At 44.8% G+C, this 11,379-nt stretch overlaps 1 protein-coding gene across 2 annotated transcripts; it reads right to left on the minus strand.

Annotated features, from left to right (window-relative positions):
- Positions 1 to 652: 652 nt before the first annotated feature.
- On the minus strand, positions 653 to 10,598 carry LOC127531141 (actin, aortic smooth muscle-like). Of its 2 annotated transcripts, none has more exons than XM_051939759.1 (9): positions 10,457 to 10,598; positions 4,099 to 4,268; positions 3,497 to 3,625; positions 3,304 to 3,414; positions 2,958 to 3,042; positions 2,701 to 2,862; positions 1,722 to 1,913; positions 1,330 to 1,511; positions 653 to 1,230 (listed from the first exon to the last, which is right to left on the minus strand). In XM_051939759.1, exons 2-9 carry the CDS (start codon positions 4,225 to 4,227, stop codon positions 829 to 831), a joined length of 1,392 nt encoding a protein of 463 aa, XP_051795719.1. In that variant the 5' UTR covers positions 4,228 to 4,268; positions 10,457 to 10,598; the 3' UTR covers positions 653 to 828. The 2 variants fall into 2 exon arrangements, with proteins under 2 accessions (XP_051795719.1, XP_051795721.1); XM_051939761.1 differs by having other exon boundaries at positions 949 to 1,224; positions 1,323 to 1,511.
- Between the last annotated feature and the right edge of the window lie 781 nt (positions 10,599 to 11,379).

Here is an 11,379-nt window from a genome sequence, read left to right on the forward strand (position 1 = left end):
AGAAAGGTTCATTTTTCAGACATGTCCTCCAGTTCTGGAATGATCTGTTTAACCTCCGGCTGTTACCATGGTAACCACCAGACAACAATCAGATCAATAAAACCCATTAGAGTTCACATTTAGACTGACAGGGTTTTAATCTGAGTAGCAGCTGCTCTCTGCTTCTGAATCATTTTAAACGTGACGGTATTCATAAAAATGTGTTTTAAATCTGACAAGCTGCTGTTTTTTCAATTATTATTTAATTCTGATTTTGAAACTAAATTTAACTCTTAAATACAGGCTAAAACTGTAAAAAAAAATGCTGGTGTAAATCATTCGTTTTTATGCAGCTTTAGACTAAAGAATTAAAACTGTTTTACTGAGTTTAAGTCAGAAAATGAATCTTATTTTGCAGATAAACGGTTTCTATTTTAAGTGAATCCTGTATTTTAACTTTATTTTGTGTTTGTTTGAACTCAGAATAAAGTTTTTATTCAAATGTTGACCAGAAAACAAAGTTTCTGCTGAACATTCTGTAGTTTTCTAGAGTTTGACTAAAATGACTTTTACTGAATTTAAACCGTATGTTTATGTGTTGTTGTTTTGAAAGTTTTTTCATCATCTCCAAACTTGATGAGATCATGACAGTAAACAATAAATAAACAACAGCTTCTTGTATGAGAGCTCTTTATTGTCTTTCAGGCTGTCACCTCCACGTTACATCACATCACCTTCTACCGAGGCCACGCCTCCTGTTCACCTGCCGTGTGACATCATCATGACGTTTCATGAGCACGCTCAGTTCCCCGACAACGGGAGGCGACACCAGCGGGAAACATTCAAGCTTTAGTCATCAAAAATAAAAACAAACTTTCTGACAAGACACAACATGGAGGACGGAGGGGGCGGGAACATAGGTGGAGGGACAGGTGGGGTGGGCGGGGCTAAGGAGGGACGAGGTTCACAGTTTGACATGAGCAGAGAGGAAACCTGACGGAGATCTGGACGGCTGGAGACGGGGCTGGTGCTCAGTGGGGTTAAAATAAAAATGGCGTGGGGGGCGGGGCTACAAATGGCGGCGGGGGGCGGGGCTACAGCAGCACCTCTAGAAACACTTGCGGTGGACGATGGACGGTCCGGCCTCGTCGTACTCTTGCTTACTGATCCACATCTGCTGGAAGGTGGACAGAGACGCCAGGATGGAACCTCCGATCCACACCGAGTACTTCCTCTCTGGGGGGCGATGATCTGGGGACACACGGGGTGGAGTCAGCGTCGCTTACCTTTCTGTGTTTATGTTTACGTTTATGTTTACATTTATGTAATGTAAGTGTTTGAGGTGAACACCTTGATCTTCATGGTGCTGGGAGCCAGAGCGGTGATCTCCTTCTGCATGCGGTCTGCGATCCCGGGGTACATGGTGGTTCCTCCGGACAGAACGTTGTTGGCGTACAGATCCTTCCTGATGTCGATGTCACACTTCATGATGCTGTTGTAGGTCGTCTCGTGGATACCTGCCGACTCCATACCTGCACACAGGTGAGTCAGGGATCAGTCAACCAATCAGCTAATTCTAGTTTCTCATGTTCAGTAAATCACTGGTTTCTGTTTTACAGCCAATGGGATGACTGGAGGTCAGCAACACACCTGGTAGACAGACAGACAGGTAGACAGACAGACAGGTGGACAGACAGACAGGTGGACAGACAGACAGGTGGACAGACAGACAGGTGTCTGACCGATGAAGGATGGCTGGAACAGCGTCTCTGGGCAGCGGAACCTCTCGTTGCCGATGGTGATCACCTGTCCATCAGGTAACTCGTAGCTCTTCTCCAGAGAAGATGAGGTGGCCGCCGTCCCCATCTCATTCTCAAAGTCCAGCGCCACGTAGCACAACTTCTCCTTGATGTCCCGCACGATCTCCCTCTCCGCTGCAGACACACAGGTGAGTCACCAGGTGAGTCACCAGGTGAGTCACCAGGTGAGTCACCAGGTGAGTCACCAGGTGAGTCACCAGGTGAGTCACCAGGTGATCCACCAGGTGATCCACCAGGTGATCCACCAGGTGAGTCACCAGGTGATCCACCAGGTGATCCACCAGGTGAGTCACCAGGTGATCCACCAGGTGATCCACCAGGTGATCCACCAGGTGAGTCACCAGGTGAGTCACCAGGTGATCCACCAGGTGAGTCACCAGGTGAGTCACCAGGTGAGTCACCAGGTGATCCACCAGGTGAGTCACCAGGTGATCCACCAGGTGATCCACCAGGTGATCCACCAGGTGAGTCACCAGGTGATCCACCAGGTGAGTCACCAGGTGAGTCACCAGGTGAGTCACCAGGTGATCCACCAGGTGAGTCACCAGGTGATCCACCAGGTGAGTCACCAGGTGATCCACCAGGTGAGTCACCAGGTGATCCACCAGGTGATCCACCAGGTGAGTCACCAGGTGAGTCACCAGGTGATCCACCAGGTGAGTCACCAGGTGATCCACCAGGTGAGTCACCAGGTGATCCACCAGGTGAGTCACCAGGTGAGTCACCAGGTGATCCACCAGGTGATCCACCAGGTGATCCACCAGGTGAGTCACCAGGTGATCCACCAGGTGAGTCACCAGGTGATCCACCAGGTGATCCACCAGGTGATCCACCAGGTGAGTCACCAGGTGATCCACCAGGTGAGTCACCAGGTGAGTCACCAGGTGAGGTGCGGCCCTACCTGTGGTGACGAAGCTGTATCCTCGCTCGGTGAGGATCTTCATGAGGTAGTCAGTGAGGTCGCGTCCTGCCAGGTCCAGCCTCATGATGGCGTGGGGCAGAGCGTAGCCCTCGTAGATCGGAACGTTGTGGGTGACGCCGTCACCTGAGTCCAGGACGATACCTGCAGGACGGGTCGCCATGGAGACAGACGGGTCGGTCACATGACGCGTTAAACCGTAACTACGTTTTAAACTTTGCCTTTTATTGTGGTTCAACCTGTGGTTCTTCCAGACGCGTACAGAGACAGGACGGCCTGGATGGCCACGTACATGGCAGGAACGTTGAAGGTCTCAAACATGATCTGGAACACACGCATGTTAGTACACGTCTGTAGGACTACAGTACTACCTGTACCATTCTGTAGTACTGCAGTACTACCTGTGTCATATACAAAGTAGTGTTTAGCAATATACTGTGTAGTGATGTCGTATAATAAGCAGTACTGCAGTAAATGCCTATTTTTGCACTTTAATGTTCAGTACTACAATATAATATCAATGTAATGCATAATGTGAAGTACTGTAGTAAAAAGTGTAGTACTGCAGTAGTACTACAGTAGTACCTGCGTCATCTTCTCCCTGTTGGCTTTGGGGTTGAGTGGAGCTTCGGTCAGTAGAGTCGGATGCTCTTCAGGAGCCACTCGCAGCTCGTTGTAGAATGAGTGATGCCAGATCTGACCAATCACAGAGCAGACGGTCATCAGCATGGGCAGGTGATTGACAGGTGATTAGTGATTATTGATTACTGATCAGGACCTTCTCCATGTCGTCCCAGTTGGTGATGATGCCGTGTTCGATGGGGTACTTCAGGGTCAGGATTCCTCTCTTGCTCTGAGCCTCGTCGCCCACGTAGCTGTCCTTCTGCCCCATGCCCACCATCACGCCCTGCACACACACACACACACACATACTGTTTTTCTATCATTGTGGGGACATACCATTGACTCCCATTCATATCAATCCCCTGATCCTTACCCTAACCCTAACCAAACCTCAATTCATAGCTGTTCTCTAAAAACAAGTCTTCACCCTCAAACATGGCTGTTTCAAAGTGAGGACCGGCCGAAATGTCCTCACTTTGTAAAAATGTCCTCACTTTGATAGTTAAATGCAGAAATTGGTCCTCACAATGTAGCAAGTACAAGAACACACACACACACACACACACACACACACACACACACACACACACACACACACACACACACACACACACACACACATGCTCACTACACCTGTGTGGGAATGACCTCTCTGCACCTGTGCTCCTTCAGCTAACCCTTCACAGTAATGAGTGTTTTTGAGTGAAGCTGAAGGATCACAGGTTAGCATTAGCATTAGCCTTAGCATTAGCTGACCTGGTGCCGGGGCCGGCCCACGATGGAGGGGAACACGGCTCTGGGGGCGTCGTCTCCGGCGAACCCGGCCTTACAGAGCCCAGATCCGTTATCACAGACCAGCGCGGTGCTCTCCTCTTCATCACACATGACTGCAGGGGGCGCTGTGGGCGACGCTACGACGACTCACACTGTGGAACCCATAGATCAGTTAGAACCCTATTGATCACTGATTGATACAGCAGAGAACTGATCAGAAATAAACCACAGAAGAAAACAGCTTTAGAACCAAACTATTCATTTAATCAAAGTCACACTTTTATGCCGACGATGTGATTATTTATCTTCATCACAACAGAACACTGACAGAGGAACCAAAGAGGAACATGGAATAGAACCTCTAACAGACAGAAGGAGTTCTAACAGTAACCTCTGACAGACAGGAGGAGTTCTAACAGGAACCTTTAACAGACAGGAGGAGTTCTAACAGGAACCTCTGACAGACAGGAGGAGTTCTAACAGGAACCTTTAACAGACAGAAGGAGTTCTAACAGGAACCTTTAACAGACAGAAGGAGTTCTAACAGGAACCTCTGACAGACAGGAGGAGTTCTAACAGGAACCTCTAACAGACAGAAGGAGTTCTAACAGGAACCTTTAACAGACAGGAGGAGTTCTAACAGGAACCTCTGACAGACAGGAGGAGTTCTAACAGGAACCTTTAACAGACAGGAGGAGTTCTAACAGGAACCTCTGACAGACAGAAGGAGTTCTAACAGGAACCTTTAACAGACAGGAGGAGTTCTAACAGGAACCTCTGACAGACAGAAGGAGTTCTAACAGGAACCTCTGACAGACAGGAGGAGTTCTAACAGGAACCTTTAAGAGACAGAAGGAGTTCTAACAGGAACCTTTAACAGACAGGAGGAGTTCCAACAGGAACCTGTAACAGACAGAAGGAGTTCCAACAGGAACCTGTAACAGACAGAAGGAGTTCCAACGGGAACCTGTAACAGACAGAAGGAGTTCCAACAGGAACCTGTAACAGACAGAAGGAGTTCCAACGGGAACCTGTAACAGACAGAAGGAGTTCCAACAGGAACCTGTAACAGACAGAAGGAGTTCCAACGGGAACCTGTAACAGACAGAAGGAGTTCCAACGGGAACCTGTAACAGACAGAAGGAGTTCCAACGGGAACCTGTAACAGACAGAAGGAGTTCCAACGGGAACCTGTAACAGACAGAAGGAGTTCCAACGGGAACCTGTAACAGACAGAAGGAGTTCCAACAGGAACCTGTAACAGACAGAAGGAGTTCCAACGGGAACCTGTAACAGACAGAAGGAGTTCCAACGGGAACCTCTAACAGACAGAAGGAGTTCCAACGGGAACCTCTAACAGACAGGAGGAGTTCCAACGGGAACCTGTAACAGACAGAAGGAGTTCCAACAGGAACCTGTAACAGACAGAAGGAGTTCCAACAGGAACCTGTAACAGACAGAAGGAGTTCCAACAGGAACCTCTAACGGACAGAAGGAGTTCCAACAGGAACCTCTAACGGACAGAAGGAGTTCCAACAGGAACCTGTAACAGACAGAAGGAGTTCCAACAGGAACCTCTAACGGACAGAAGGAGTTCCAACAGGAACCTCTAACAGACAGAAGGAGTTCCAACAGGAACCTCTAACAGACAGAAGGAGTTCCAACAGGAACCTCTAACAGACAGAAGGAGTTCCAACAGGAACCTTTAACAGACAGAAGGAGTTCCAACAGGAGTTCCAACAGGAACCTCTAACAGACAGAAGGAGTTCCAACAGGAACCTCTAACAGACAGAAGGAGTTCCAACAGGAACCTGTAACAGACAGAAGGAGTTCCAACAGGAACCTTTAACAGACAGGAGGAGTTCCAACAGGAACCTTTAACAGACAGAAGGAGTTCCAACAGGAACCTGTAACAGACAGAAGGAGTTCCAACAGGAACCTGTAACAGACAGAAGGAGTTCCAACAGGAACCTGTAACAGACAGAAGGAGTTCCAACAGGAACCTCTAACAGACAGAAGGAGTTCCAACAGGAACCTCTAACAGACAGAAGGAGTTCCAACAGGAACCTCTAACAGACAGAAGGAGTTCCAACAGGAACCTCTAACAGACAGAAGGAGTTCCAACAGGAACCTGTAACAGACAGAAGGAGTTCCAACAGGAACCTTTAACAGACAGGAGGAGTTCCAACAGGAACCTTTAACAGACAGAAGGAGTTCCAACAGGAACCTGTAACAGACAGAAGGAGTTCCAACAGGAACCTGTAACAGACAGAAGGAGTTCCAACGGGAACCTCTAACAGACAGAAGGAGTTCCAACAGGAACCTCTAACAGACAGAAGGAGTTCCAACGGGAACCTGTAACAGACAGAAGGAGTTCCAACGGGAACCTCTAACAGACAGGAGGAGTTCCAACGGGAACCTGTAACAGACAGAAGGAGTTCCAACAGGAACCTGTAACAGACAGAAGGAGTTCCAACAGGAACCTGTAACAGACAGAAGGAGTTCCAACAGGAACCTGTAACGGACAGAAGGAGTTCCAACAGGAACCTCTAACAGACAGAAGGAGTTCCAACAGGAACCTCTAACGGACAGAAGGAGTTCCAACAGGAACCTGTAACAGACAGAAGGAGTTCCAACAGGAACCTCTAACGGACAGAAGGAGTTCCAACAGGAACCTCTAACAGACAGAAGGAGTTCCAACAGGAACCTCTAACAGACAGAAGGAGTTCCAACAGGAACCTTTAACAGACAGAAGGAGTTCCAACAGGAGTTCCAACAGGAACCTCTAACAGACAGAAGGAGTTCCAACAGGAACCTCTAACAGACAGAAGGAGTTCCAACAGGAACCTCTAACAGACAGAAGGAGTTCCAACAGGAACCTCTAACAGACAGAAGGAGTTCCAACAGGAACCTGTAACAGACAGAAGGAGTTCCAACAGGAACCTTTAACAGACAGGAGGAGTTCCAACAGGAACCTTTAACAGACAGAAGGAGTTCCAACAGGAACCTGTAACAGACAGAAGGAGTTCCAACAGGAACCTGTAACAGACAGAAGGAGTTCCAACAGGAACCTGTAACAGACAGAAGGAGTTCCAACAGGAACCTGTAACAGACAGAAGGAGTTCCAACAGGAACCTTTAACAGACAGAAGGAGTTCCAACAGGAACCTCTAACAGACAGAAGGAGTTCCAACAGGAACCTCTAACAGACAGAAGGAGTTCCAACAGGAACCTCTAACAGACAGAAGGAGTTCCAACAGGAACCTCTAACAGACAGGAGGAGTTCCAACAGGAACCTTTAACAGACAGGAGGAGTTCCAACAGGAACCTTTAACAGACAGAAGGAGTTCCAACAGGAACCTGTAACAGACAGAAGGAGTTCCAACAGGAACCTGTAACAGACAGAAGGAGTTCCAACAGGAACCTCTAACAGACAGAAGGAGTTCCAACAGGAACCTCTAACAGACAGAAGGAGTTCCAACAGGAACCTCTAACAGACAGAAGGAGTTCCAACAGGAACCTCTAACAGACAGAAGGAGTTCTAACAGGAACCTTTAACAGACGGGAGGAGTTCTAACAGGAACCTTTAACAGACGGGAGGAGTTCTAACAGGAACCTTTAACAGACAGAAGGAGTTCTAACAGGAACCTCTGACAGACAGAAGGAGTTCTAACAGGAACCTTTAACAGACAGAAGGAGTTCTAACAGGAACCTCTAACAGACAGAAGGAGTTCCAACAGGAACCTCTAACAGACAGGAGGAAACACTAAACATCAGAACGTGGACCCGGTTCCTTCAGTGTTCTCCAGACCTGCAGCTGCAGCACCAAACTAGGAGATGAGGGATGATGTCGCCCCCCCCCCCCCCCCCCCCCCGACCAGCAACAAGGAACTCTGGGAAAACTTCCTTATAAGGGCATGAAGCTGGGGCTGCCTCTCTCCCCCTCTGCTTCGATCGCCCACATCCCTCCTGATGAGACCAAACATCTGTTTACCTGACTGTCTGTTGTTGTTTTTATTGTTGTTGTTGTTGTGCTGCCACTCAGTATTTAAATCCTCCTATAACAGAATAAATAAATATTTCATTCTGTTTAAATCTCTGACGTTTTAAAGTTACATTTAAAAACATAAATCACTGAATTTATTTCTCTACTTCAAAATAAAAAACGCTGAAAACGAATTTTTCTTTGAGAATCTACATGTTGTTGTTTTAAATGTGAATCTGTAATGAAGCAGAAATCCTTTTAAAGTCTGCTGACCGTTCAGACCTCCAGACTTCAGGGGGCGCTGTTGCTCTTATTGTTTAGATGTTCCCTCACTTTATTCTGGAATTAATGAGTTCTGAACTTCTGTTTTACTTTAGTTCCTCCTAAAACCTTCAAAACAACAAAACATGAAGCTGGATTTGATAACATGCTCCGTGTTGTCCTTAAACAGCTGCTGGAGGATTCAGTAGAAAAATAATAACATTACTAATTAATAATATTAATAATTCATTAGAATAATTTTAATATTAATAATTCATGAGAATAATATTTACATTATTAATTACTAATATTCAAAACTCATAATATTATTAACATAAAATTGTTAATCAAATAATATTATTAATAATTCATTTAAAACATTAATTAAAAAGATGATGTGTAAAGAGTTTTACTTCATCTCCAGATAATGGAAGCTCATTCATTTAAATTTATTTTCTTAATTCCTGCCAAGAATAAAACCTCTGATTAGCAACTAAAATAAACAAATAAATAAACAACATCACTGGTTGTTTCTGATTCTATTTAATATTTGGAACTTTTGTATTTTGATAGTTTTCAAGATTTAAAAAAACTTCAACATTCATTTTATTCCTTTATATTTTTCAGATTTTTTTCCAAATTTTTGGGTTCAGCAATAATAATAATCAGTGGTTTTAGTTTAAATGTAAATGAACTTCATAAATAAATAAATATAAATCCAACATGAACTGAACAGTTTTTACAGATTTAGTTCTAATTAAATGATCAACTAATAAACAGTTATTCTATATTTACATCTTATCTTTTTGGTTTTATTCATTAATATTTTCATTAAACTAAAGAACGAGAAACTGGAACCAGAAACACTATTCTGATATCAAAATTAAATTTCATTTTATTTTATTTTTTTACATCTTTTTATTCTTCCTGGAATGTGTTTCTGACTGAACGCAGATTTTAGAACTTTAAAAACTCCAAAATGTTCCGCTGAAGGTTGAAAACAGGAGAAATAAACCAGTCTGAATATTTTACCCTTTCTAAAATCAACGGCTGTTTTCAGGAGTTTCCAGATTCTTCCAGAGCGTTCAGATGAAGACCAGGACGAGTGAGAGAAAGCTCCAGAAGAAGCTCCAGAAGAAACGCTAGAAACAGAGTTTAGTTCCATAAATGAGGATCTGGAAACGGAAAAGAGTCGACGGTCCAGATGTTGACCTGAAAACATCTGGAAAACAACCTGAAGCTGCATGAAGGACGGCTCAGAACAACTCAGCAGGAGGTTAGACCTGATCCAGACTGTCAAAATAAAAGTCTTTTTTTACACTGTTGCTTCACAGACTTTCACTGTTAAACTATAGATAACAATAAAAGTATGAATTTACATGTAAAGACTAAAAGCCAGCCTGATCATTAACTTTACAAACACAATCGTTTGAATTAAATCAACAACAAATATCACTTTGACAGATATTTGTCTTCATTTTTAAACAGATTTTCACGTAAGGATTGAAAAAGGATAAATTCTGCAGGTATTTTAGAGTTTCTTTGTTTGGTTCATGATACTAAAATAAAAGCACAAATAAAACAGGATTTATTTACATGTTCAGCCAAACCCACTGAGCAACAAACCATCAGTTTACTGGAGTTTTACTGTTTTAGAAGCAGAGCGTGTCGTTATTATTTATACCAGCTGCTGCTTTCATGTTTTTAAGTCACAGTGTTCCAGCGTTTGTTTAGATCCTGCAGGAGGACGAGGCAGAAGTTTGAGCTGAAGTTAGAACTGAGAGGACAGAAAAGAGAGAAGAAGAAAGAAAAATGTTTCATCCAGTAAGAAAAGCAGAAAGGAACACGACTGGAGTTTAACTGGTTTCATCACATTTACAGGAAGAAGATGAGGAGAAGACGAAGATGAGGAGAAGAAGATGAAGATGAGGAGATGACGATGATGACAAGAAGATGAAGTTCAGATGATTAAAGAAGCAGTTCAGCAGTTTTTTCTACTTTTGTCACATTTACGCAGAAAGAAGAGAAACAGATGAGGATGAAGGTGATGATGATGAAGGTGAGGATGATGAAGGTGAGGATGAGGAGGTCTTACCGTGCGGTGCAGGGCTGCTGGGACGTGGGGGGGCTGGACAGAAGTGAGCGTCTGAAGTCTGGTTCTGACTTTATGAAGCCTCCTCCTCCTCCAACCGTCCTCCATCCATCCTTCATCCCAAACATGGCCGCACCTCCTCCTCCTCCTCCTCTCTCTCTCTCCTCGGCTTCTCTCCTTATAGGGCAGGCCCTGAGGGAGGCAGCCAATCAGCCGAGTCGTGGCGCCGCCAGACTTTCTCCCATCATTCACTGCATTCCAGCGAGAGCAGTAGAAGACATGGAGCAGCTCCAGAAACCTCCAGGAAACCTCCAGGTCCACAGGAAGCATATCTTCCTCAGGTGACCAGTCTCACCTGCAGGTGGCGCTGCACTGAAACACCCACAGCAGCTCCAGAGCTAACGCCGTTAGCCCTAAGTCACTATGATTCAGTGATTCTCTTGATAATTCAAACCCCAGAATGTAGGTAAAGGCCATAAGCCCCGCCCCCTCCAGGTGAACCAGCCAAAAAATAGAAAACTCCTCTTTCAACTGCCTCAACATGCTAACTTTAGCATTAGCAAGTTCATGCTAATGTTATTGTTGGCAAGTAAAAAACACAGTGGAAGTAGCTGATCTGCTGCTAACTAGCTAAAACGCTAACAGGTACTAATCGTTACTGTTTTATTAGTGAGTCAATGCTAATGATATTGCTAGCAAGCTAAGTGCAAAACAAATCTATAGGGAAAAGTAGCTGATATGTAGCTAGCTAGCTAGAAATACTGCTAGTAGCTACAAATCATTTTTATCAGCCTGAAGTGATAAATAGTTGATGTAAGTAGATAAAAGTAAAACATTTCTGGTTAAGTAGCTAATGTAGAAGTTAGCTAAAACAATGGATTAAAGAGTTTGTTAGCAAGCTAGGGGCACAACCAATCCTTAATGAA

This window comes from Acanthochromis polyacanthus, chromosome 19 (genome assembly GCF_021347895.1).
Source record: "Acanthochromis polyacanthus isolate Apoly-LR-REF ecotype Palm Island chromosome 19, KAUST_Apoly_ChrSc, whole genome shotgun sequence".
NCBI lineage: Eukaryota > Metazoa > Chordata > Actinopteri > Pomacentridae > Acanthochromis > Acanthochromis polyacanthus.

Coding starts and splice junctions, on each gene's coding strand:
- LOC127531141 (XM_051939759.1), bottom strand. CDS start 4,227: ATGTGTGATGAAGAGGAGAGCACCGCGCTGGTCTGTGATAACGGATCT. Junction 3,626..4,098: donor TGGGCCGGCCCCGGCACCAG/GTCAGCTAATGC, acceptor GTGTGTGTGCAG/GGCGTGATGGTGGGCATGGG. Junction 3,415..3,496: donor ACTGGGACGACATGGAGAAG/GTCCTGATCAGT, acceptor GTGATTGGTCAG/ATCTGGCATCACTCATTCTA.